Here is a 10,860-nt window from a genome sequence, read left to right on the forward strand (position 1 = left end):
GGTGGGGCCTCATGTCTGCCCCACAAACTTTCCACCCAGCACCAGGATTTTGTTTTGTATTGACCCAAACCCCTAACACCACAAATCTCCAAAATTCCCTTCTCCCGTTGTATGTTCACAGTTTCATCGTGAACCGTTGTATGTTCACGGTTTCATCGTCTCTCTGCACGCCCGTCAAGCTTGTAAGCCTTCTGATCCTAATAAAAACTGAAAAAGGACCCTTACTCAGGGCTCTTGTTCCCTCCTGAACATTAGCCTCTCTTGCATTTTTAATCCTGCATACCGCTTTCTTGCTGAACAAGAGAGAACTCCAGACCCAGAGTCTACAACAGGTCATCAAGCATTTGAAAGAAGATCAGGAAAAGAAAAGAATCAAAAACTCATTAAACACCCATATAGGATCAAAATTTGATGATGCTCTCCTCTCTGTACCTGTTTTCTGTGGATTCAAATCCTTTTCAGTTTGCAGACGAAAGATGTTCATCTTCAAAGACTGGATAAGGCTTTCCAGACGGCACATTCGATTTACCAGAAACTCACAGTTGTTCCACAGAATATCCGTTTTTCCTGAACAAATTACTTCTTTTTGGATAGCACTAATGATGTTCTGGCTCAAAGCCTCTTCTAAACATTTTGGAGCTTCCAATTGGCCTCTGGACAAAGATCCCAATTTAACAATATTATGTAATGCAATGTACTATGATAATCCCAACCATCAGGTCAGTGTAACATTCTACCAAGAATGAAAATTAGATCCTTAGTTAACAAGCATCCATTAGCTTCTCCAAATTTAAATATAGAAGGCACCATTAGGTATTGAGGATGAGACTATTATCAGATGGATAAAGACCACTGATTTTATAATGGTTGTTTCTTTTAATGTAATTTTTTGTAAACTTTTATGTGATACCTAAAACATGATAAATGCTGAATCTATAAACTAAGAATTAATGTTTATTTTTGAGAGACAGAGAGTGCGAGCAGGGAAGGGGAAGAGGAGAGGGAGACACAATCTGAAGCAGGCTCCAGGCTCTGCGCTGTCAGCACAGAGCCCACACGGGGCTCGAACCCACAAACTGTGAGATCATGACCTGAGCCAAAATCAAGAGTTAGACACTTAACTGACTGAATCACCCAGGTGCCCCTAAACATTCCTACTTTATTCTAACATACTCAACATCTGTACAGATTTAATCTTTAAGTGAAGAATTATTCATTTTTTGGTTGCTGTAATACCAATTATAATTATTTCAGGTTTTCAAGAGAAACACAAAGGAAATATGTACGTAATCTTAAAGAAAATCACACCAGTAAATTTGATATTGGCTGCTAAGTCACCCAGATTCTTCAGGCCATTGATAATCCAACTTCTAATGGCAATATCTTCTTTAGCCATTGGGGGAAAATGGTTTTTAAAGACTTAAAGCCTTTCTTTTAATTTACAATAAGTCTGGGGAAAGAAAATGAAAACTATTTCAATGGCATGAATCAAGTTTAAATGTTCACCTTAACTAATATCAAAGACTATTTCTGATTTAAAAAATAAGAACCAAGTTTTTTCTCATTATACAAAAAATTCCATGTTTGTTTTCAATCAAGATTTGAAGGTGAACAGGATATCAAAGTTTGTGTACCTCATTAGCACAATTTAAATATCTATTTAGGGTAGTAGTGGTAGTACCTCTTACACGATAACAATTATCTTGCAAATATTTTCTAATTAATGTTCAAATGGAAACTTTTTTTCTCAATTCTTTCATAAACACCTATTTCATCAGCCAAACCATCTGTAATTCGACTCCTTATTAATAACCAGTGAAGCAAAATTCTTCAACTTACAAAGATCTAGTTCATTTTCCACGTGTTACCTTTTTTCACCAAAGTCCAACATTATTAGGTCATCCCTCAGAGAACTGGTCTGTTCCTCAGCTATTCTCATCCTTTGTTGAAGTACCGTGAACGTTTCAGAAGCTGTAGCATTGATGTGGGTTGGAGAGAGGACCTGTCTAGACATTGCAGTTTCCATATGCACCTGAGATTAAAATCACATTATTAGTATAGTAGGTTCTACTATGGTTCAAAACAGTCACTGCCCCTTCTTATGGGAGAATTATACATCCCTGTCCTGTTGAGCTCAGGAACAGCCATGTGTTTTGCTTTGGTCAATTTAATGCAGGTGGAAGCTTTAAGACCCAACTTGTCTTTCATCATCTCCTTCTTTTTCCCCCTCCATGAGATGGGCAACACCCAGACAGGGCCTGCCTCCTGTGCCAAGATGAAGAAGACATGAAGCAGAGCTATGACCCGTCCATGACATCCATCGTGAATGGGCAATAAACTTAATGCTGTTATCATCCACTGAGATTGCTGAGTATTTTGTAACAAACTAGTAGTCCAATCATCATAATCTAGTCTATCCTATCTGCTACTTTTAGACACACACTAGGACCTATGACTTGGCTGAGGGAATTATCACTCTTTCATTACCAGCCACTGTCATTTTAACACATTCCCACCTGGGGCACCTGGGTGGCTCAGTCAGTTAAGCAGCTGACCCTTGGGTTTTGGCTCAGGTCATGATCTCACAGTTCATGAGATCAGGCCCTGAGTCTGGCTACACACTGAAGCACAGAGCCTGCTTGGGATTCTCTTTTCTCTCCTTCTCTCTCTACCCCTTCCCATGGCCTGCCTCTCTCTCTCTCTCTCTCTCTCTCTCTCTCTCTCTCAAAATAAATAAACTTAACAAAGGAATAAAACATATTCCAACCAACCTATCAGAAAAAAAATCCTATACTGAGACTTCTGAGTTATTTATTTATCTCTCTCTTGAGAGAGCGTGCAAGCGCAAAAGAGAGAATCCCAAGCAGGCTCTGCACTGCTAGTGCAGAGCCCACCGTGGGACTCAAACTCCCAGAACTGTGAGATCATGACCTGAGCCAAAACCAAGAATTGGACACTTAACCAACTGAGCCACCCAGGCGCCCTCTGAGCAGTTATTATAAAATAAATGTACTAACTACAGCAAAGCAGCAATTTTAAAAAATAATTTGCAAACTTAACTTCATAGCCTAGCAAAGACTCTTCTATAGCTATTGACATAAAATTTCCAGATTTCTCTCCCCAAATTGTCTAAGAGTAAATGGGAGTAGTGAGACTACTTTTTGAAATATTAGTGACAAATGAGACAGAATTAACAAAGAAGCAGTCTTAACATATAAGTGAATCATGGACCCAAAGTTCATGACAAGATCATTGATAGAAAGAAACTTTAAGGACATTTTCCTGCAATTCCATCCTGTATAGACATTTCTATACTAACCAGCCTGTAAACCTTAACCATTACTAGCAATGGTATCCCTATGGAAACATGTTCATAAAGATCCCATTCAGATATTAGGAACACATGTTTTCTCCCCTATTTACTGTATAATCAGATCTCTCCCCCTCACCTCCCAGGCAGTCGAAGTGTCCCAGTCACTGAAGGTCGTCTCCATCACTCAAGGCAAGAATTAAAGAAGTGGGAAAACTGATGGCAAGATTTAAGGGGGCAAGAATTATGGTGAGGAGCTATGAAAAGGATGAGCTTCTTGCCAATATAACAGTGCTACAGCCATCAACGACATATCTTCATCCTGAAATAGCTCTCCAATCACCTTTTATCTTCCTCCCAAAGGTCCCAGAGAATGGCCTATTGTCTTTTCCATCTTCTTTTTTTTAAACTTTACTGAGGAATAATAGAATACAATTGAATATATTTAAAGTGGACAATGTGATGATTTGATATACATATACACTGTACAATGGTTACCAAGATCAAGATGATTAACACATCACCCCACATAGATAATATAGTTAACTTTGTGTGTTTGTGGGGTAACAATGCTTAAGACCCACTCACAACTTTCAACTATACAACAGATCACTATGTTACTATGCTGTACATTAGATCCTCAGAACTTCTTATTTTAAAGGTTACCTACAGAATGGTAGAAAATAATTACATACCACTGATCTGATCAGGCATTAATGTCCAAAATATAACTCAATAGCAAAAAAGCAAAGAATCCAAGTAAAAAATGGGCAGAGGACCTAAATAGACATTTCCCCCAAAGACAATGTACAGAGGGCCAATAGATAAATGAAAAGGTGCTCGATATCACTAACCACGAGGGAAGTGCAAATCAAAACCACAATGAGTATCACCTCACACCTATTAGGGTAGCTATTATCAAAAAGACAGACAGCAAATGTTGGTGAAGATTTGGAGAAACGAGAAGCCTTATACACTGTTGGTGGGGATATAAAATAGTACAGTCATTATGGAAAACAGTATGGAAGTTCCTCAAAAAATTTAAAAATAGAACTACCATATGGTCCAGCAATCCCACTCCTTGGTATATATCCAAAGGAATCAAAGACATCATTTTGAAGAAGTGGCTGCTCACTCATGTTCACAGCAGCATTATTCAGAATAGTCAAGATAGAGAAACAACCTACATACCCTTATCTTTCAACAGGTAAGTGGATAAAAAAAAATGTGATATATATACATATATATGTGGATGTGTGTGAATGTGTATACTTAATAAAATATTATTTGGCTGTAAAAAGAAAGGAAATTCTGCCATTCACAACAACATGGATTAATCTAGAGGGCATTATGCTAAGCTGAGATAAACAAGACAGAGAAAGAAAGATACTGTCTGATATTACTTATATGTGGAATTAAAAAAAAAAAAGGCTGAAACAGAATAGAATGGTCTGGAGGGGGGGATAAGGAATGATAAAGGTCAAAGGGTACAAATTTTCTTTTTACTCTTATTTTAGTGCTTCTGACCAGGATTTCTCTCTTTTATCCTCCTCTATGAAGTAGAAAGCATTTCTGACACATATAATTTCAATTTTTAAAAAAGATTTTCTGTTAACAATCAGTTTAAGGATATGCGGGTAGAGAAGCTCATTATTAACTTCCTTCCATGCTTTCAATTTTTCCTGAAGGGAAAGACAAAGGTACATATAGGTAGTAAAGGGGTCTATGTATATACAAAGATTTGAAGTAAGGTTCATCTATGTTTCTGAAAAAAGCCAGATTTGGAGACTCCTGCTCATGTTACCACAGGAACCAGGATAGTATTTCTCTGGTAACAGAATGAAGAGGGCTAGGGTTGGGGAAACCACCACTAGTGTGGGGTAGGGAGAAAATGGAATGGCAACAATGGAGAAACACCACATGGATTTACCCTCCATTGCATTTTATGTCACCTGCTGTCTCTTTACTGTCCACCTAGAAATAAACTAGGCCTGAAGTGAGGAGAAAATGTAGAAGGTGTTTAATAAGGTTTGGGGTAGACATAGTTGGCTCCTTTGTTCTCTCCCTAACAGAAGCTGAAAAGTTCATGTCCCCAGCCTCCCTTGCAACTGGCACACCCATATGACACATTCTGGCCAATGAGGCTTTGGGCACAAAGTTTGCAAGGAGCTTCTGGGAAGGGTTTTGTTTTTGCCATTAAAAAAACTGAAATGATGGCACCTGTCCTTTCTTTCCCCATATGAAGCCCACAGTTTTGAGAGCTCTCTTTGAGTCAGTCATGTAGTACCTCACTTTTAGATATAAACAGCCAGAGATCACCAGTATCTGAGAAACACAAGGAAAAGGTAAGGGAAACTCAGATTAGCCTTTTTTTTTTTTCAAAACTTGTAACATCCAAACTTCTTATTTAAGAAAAATAAACTTTTTCTTTTGTTTTAAACACTTTTTTCTGTTGCTTGCAACAAGATTCCTAACTAATACACAGTAGTCCCAGGCAATAGCTGGTGGAGAAACAAGTAGGAGGCCATAAAAGAAAAGACAAGCAGTGCTGGGAAGTGGGGGGAGGACAACTTCCTTAACAACTTGTTAGGCTGAAGTATCTGGTTATAATACAAAGGATGATCTCTATTTATTTATACCAGAAGCCAGGCACAAAATACTAATACAAACATTAGTCCATTTAGGGGAAAAAATACAGGAAATGGAATACAAGCTTCCCACATATTTTGAATGGGATATAGGTTGCCACCTAAAATTTTTGCATGTAACTGTTGAAAAAAAATCACGGTTATGCCGACATGTCCCTAAGGTACCTATATGTATAAAATGTTCACATTTACTTTACAGTATGTAGGCTCTTTCAGACATAAAAACAAAATGGAAAACAATTCAAATTAAATTGCTTCATTTTTTAAAAAAAGAGGAAGTCCATATATGTTTGAGTAAGAATTTGATTTGCATCATCACTCACACCCACTTGATCTACACTGGAGCTACTCAGGCTTCCAGAGATGAAAAAAAATAAACAAAAAGGAAGAAATAAACTTGGCCCCTAGACTCTGAGGGGGAAGAGATTTACAGAAAATTCACCCTAAGGAAGGGAAGACTGAGGTGCCTGGGACAGACTGATGGCGGGCAGGGATAAAGCTTCTTAGTGAACATGGCAGCGTTCTTGAAATATTCTTAGTGAATCACTCATGAACATGATCAAGTCATCCAAGAAGTTGACTAGAAAAGCAAACAAGCCAATCTACCCTTTGGAGGTTAAAAACAGGTGCCAGGATTAGCTGAAAACCATCCCTCCACAAACCTTCCCTACAATAGGAAAGAGAAAAAAAAATGTCAAGGTCAGGAAAGCCCAAGGAAGCAATGGTAGATGAATAGCAAGAGGGAGACAGCCTTAATATCCACGAGGGAGAGTCCCTGAGTACCTGGGAGCCTGTTAAAGAAAGAGTGAGGTAACTACCTGGGATCCAGTAAATCTGTTGAGTTGGGAGAGACTCTCATTTCACTACAGTTACTCATACCCGTCTGTCTTCCCTTATTTGGCAGGCTCCCACACACAATCCACTGGCCACTTGGCAGATCTTCTGAAGTCATAGCTCAAAAGCTCATAGTCTAAGAACAGTCTTACAAGAAAAGAATATAGCTCCAATTGCTACTATTCTAGCAAAGAGACTATGGCTTGACTTATGTGTGCTTTGCTGCTTTTGAAAAGGTAAAAATATCACTGTAGTCTTGAACCTAAGTCCTGATACTTGATCGTAACAGTAATAAAATCACTGAGATATAAACTTCTAGTTTTTAAAAAAGTTCATTCATAGCTACTTTTAAAAATGTATTATCATCAACTTAATTTAGGGAGAGTATTTCTTTTTTTAATATATATTTTTTTATTTATTTTATTTTTATAACTGTAAATAAGCATATTTTTATGTTTTATATTAAATATAATTTATTGTCAAATTGGTTTCCATACAACACCCAGTGCTCATCCCAAAAGGTGCCCTCCTCAATGCCCATCACCCATTTTCCACTCTAGGGAGAGTATTTCTAAGGAGCTTCTAAGTAGGTTACCTCACTGAAAGGATGGCATGAATAAGACTAATATTATAAGTAATATCCTAGTATAAGCCAGGTAACTGTAAAGGGAATACTTGGGGCTCCTGACTGGCTCACTTGGTGGTGAATGCAACTCTTGATCTTGGGGTTGTTAGAGCCCACATTGGGTATAGAGAGAACTGAAAAATAAATTCTAAAAAAAAAAAAAATAGGGACACTTGCTTCAGTGGACATAGGCTCCATTCCTACACCTGGCAATAGGTACAACTATATGCTGTCGGTTCTAAAATAACAGGCTAGGGACTTGATGTTATCACAACCATTGGAAAATAATGTGTTCAGTAATACTGTCTTCATTCGCTCATAAAGCCAACAAATATTTCCTGAATGCTACCATGAGTTGGAAACTGTTATAGGCACTGGGAAATACAGTAGTGAACAGACAAAATTCCTTGCCCTCGTGAAGCTTATATTCCAACTAAGGAGCACAGACATTAAGTAAAATACATAGTTTGTTTATTGCTGATAGTGCAATGGAGAAAAATAAAGTAGGAAAGAGGATAGGATAAGAGCTGTGGTGCTGGCTTTCATTTTAAACAGACTGATCAAAGAAAGCCTCACTGAGATGATATTTCAGCAAAGACCTGTGAAGGAGGTGGAGGCGTGAGTCATGTAAACATCTAGGGGACAGAGAAGTCCAGAAAGAGTGAACGATGAGTACAAAGATCTTCACAAACAGTAAGGAGGTCAGTCTGGCTGGAGAGGAGTAAGGGAAGTAGAGAACTACAGGAGGTGAGGTCAGAGGGTAATAAAGGGACCAGATCATATTAGGCCTGAAAGACTATTGGAAAGATTTGGTCTTTACTCTCAGTGACTCTCAGAGCCATTGGAGGGTACAGAGCTGAGGCGTGCTGTGATCTAACTTACTTTAACTGGATCACTCTGGATACCCTCCCACGATGGTAGGAGGACAACCACAGAAGTAGGAAGACCAGTTGGGAAGCTGCTACAATAATCCAGGCAGGTGGTGCCACTGGATAGGACCAGGGTGATAGATAGCAACACAATAGTAAGAAGTGGTCAGAGTCCAACCATATTTTAAAAATTGGTTTTGCTAATGAATTAGATATGAAACATGAGAGCAAGGAAGCAATTGGAAGATGGTGCTGCCATTTATTTAGACAATAGAAGCCCTTCAGAAGAATTAGCTTTAGTCGGAAGATTGAGTTGTTTTGGAAATGTAAAATTTAAAACCGGAAAGACGACCAACACGACTGAACTTGTAGATACAGAGTTCAAGGGAGAGTTGTGGACTGGAGATATAAATTCTTAAATTCTCAACACACATGTAGCGTGTAAAGGCACAAGACTGCCTAACAGAGAACAGAAAGGATTAAGGGATCTAGTCCTGGGTGCTCCAAGACTCACAAGTCAGGGACATGAGGAGTGGGTGGGTGTTCAAGCTAGACTGTGAGCTTCTCCCCAGTAGGGTCAGATTAATCCCTATCTTCAGAGCCTAGCACAGTGCATGGGACACTGCAGGTGGCAAACAAACAGGAGGAAATTTCGGAAAAATTTAACGAACGTGTATTCTGTCCAGGCACTGAGGAAATTTCAATGAACGAAAGCCAATTCCTGACACCTGCATTCTAATAAACAGATCAGGGAATATAACCGGTGTTACAATTAATTAATTGTAATTAAAAACAAACAAAAACGTCAAAATGGCTTTTCTAGGAACCGATAACCTCCAGCCAAACAAAAAGAAAAGGTAGTGTTGGGGCTCATCTGGAGGCCCTCTCTGGTAGCTATCCTCCTTCCCTCAGCTAGAGCCAGGCCAATGCAAACTTTGCTCCTAAACGGTTTTCACTCGCATCAAGCACAGAGGCGCCGTAAATCAGGGTCCCGACGTCCAGAGGACGAGACTAAACTCTGCCAGGGAGGACAAAAGGCAAAAGGGACAGGTGATGGTGGTCTTATGTGAGCTGCCAGCTCTCCCCCGCGGGCCCAGCACCTCCGTTCCCGGATTAACCGGTCCACGGCACGGTCGCCCTTACCCCACAGTCCATCCGTCCGCCTGTAACTCTGTCCCGCAGCAGGTAGGCGGGTTTCCATGGAACTAAACGCGCTTTAAACCAACCCGCTCCGGCGCGGTAGCTCCTGTACGCAGGCGCATCCGTGGCAGCGCATGCCGGGAATTGCAGTTTTCCCGGCCCAGGAGGGCCCTCCGCCCGCGGCGGGACCCAGGCCGGAATCCGGCCGTGCGTAAGGAAGGCTCAGCCCCGTGACCCCGGATGACGACAGGGCTCCATTGTGCTCGCGAGCGAGGCATGCCGGGATATGTAGTTTCCTCCCACTCAACCTCACGGATTGTCCTGTCTACTTTGCAGAATTACTGGTTCTACCCGGGTGAACCGGCGGCACTTAGGTAATTTGGCAAACATACCCCGTAACAGGAGAAATCCATGATTAGAAAATGATTTTAGTTTTAGGAGGACTAAAGTAACAAGTAACTTCTGAACGATAAGAAAATACAACAGCCTTTGTTAATGAGCATTAAAAAAATATTAAAAATACAAACTCAAACATTCTTCTCTCGAAGGAAAAACCAAGGGCCTCTTTATCCTCGTCCATGGCCAGACGGAGAGTAAAAGTCATGTTTTCTGTTCGCTTGTCTTTTGTTTCATCAGCAAAATCTATTTCTTGCCTTGTCAACCGGGAAGTGAATAGGTATTTCTAAATAGGGCTATAAATAGCTAAGAAAGAAGAAAGATTTGAAAATAATACTGCAGCCGTTTTAAAGTTGTTTTGCTGTAAGGCTGGGAACTCACACTTGATGAGAAGCCTCCAGTGAAAAGACAACATGGCTTTGCATTTAGGTAGCTGAAGAGAACACCTGTTACCACCATCAGGGCAATTAAGGCGTTTCTCTTAATCTCCTTGGGGGCGCAGCTGAGAATAACTTTAGCCCTCAAATGAATGCAGTAAAATTCCAGATGAGTCCTCATTTGCTAAGCAAGTGCCTGACTGAAATGATCTGGCTATTTTGATAATTCTGATAGCCAAGCTTCAACATGAGATAGAAAGAATGTCTATCAAACCACAGCTGTAAGATGTATTCATTAAACTGTGAGCCCGTCTGGTAAAAGAGAAATGAGCCCTGCATACATTATTCAGGTGGAGGGACCAAATAAAGCTTTTAATAGGAAAAGTGGGAGAGTACTTTAGAGCATCAACACAAAGAGCCAGTTATTCTCTCAGTATGTACATTTTCAATGATGTCTGATTTATCTGCGGAGATGAGCTATATGTGTATGCCCTCCACAGATAGCCACACACTTCAATGTAATGAGCATTTTCACCTTCCTGAATCCGCATGTTAAGCAACAGTCAGGGAGCCAATTGATTAAGTTTACTGTTTTTCATTTCTTTTCCTCTTTCTACCACCTGGAAAACCATATAAGAACTTAAGCAATTACAAAGTTAGA

At 39.9% G+C, this 10,860-nt stretch overlaps 1 protein-coding gene across 7 annotated transcripts in view; it reads right to left on the reverse strand.

Moving 5' to 3' along the window:
- Window positions 1-9,704, reverse strand: part of CCDC150 (coiled-coil domain containing 150) — a 96,934-nt gene extending 87,230 nt beyond the window's left edge. For 4 of the 7 annotated variants that reach the window (XM_078451056.2, XM_078451054.2, XM_078451053.2 and 1 more), the window contains exons 1-3: window positions 9,513-9,626; window positions 1,869-2,032; window positions 433-653 (exon numbers count right to left, since the gene is read on the reverse strand). In XM_078451056.2, the coding sequence (XP_078307182.2) occupies window positions 433-653; window positions 1,869-2,032; window positions 9,513-9,548 (421 nt within the window). In that variant the 5' untranslated portion in view covers window positions 9,549-9,626. Of the gene's footprint in view, window positions 1-432; window positions 654-1,308; window positions 1,451-1,868; window positions 2,033-9,429 lie in introns of those variants that run through there. The other 3 variants (XM_078451052.2, XM_078451055.2, XM_078451057.2) reach the window with 3 other exon arrangements.
- Window positions 9,705-10,860: the final 1,156 nt, after the last annotated feature.

The sequence above is a fragment of the Panthera onca genome, chromosome C1 (genome assembly GCF_046562875.1).
Source record: "Panthera onca isolate mPanOnc1 chromosome C1, mPanOnc1 haplotype 2, whole genome shotgun sequence".
Taxonomy (NCBI): Eukaryota; Metazoa; Chordata; class Mammalia; order Carnivora; family Felidae; genus Panthera; species Panthera onca.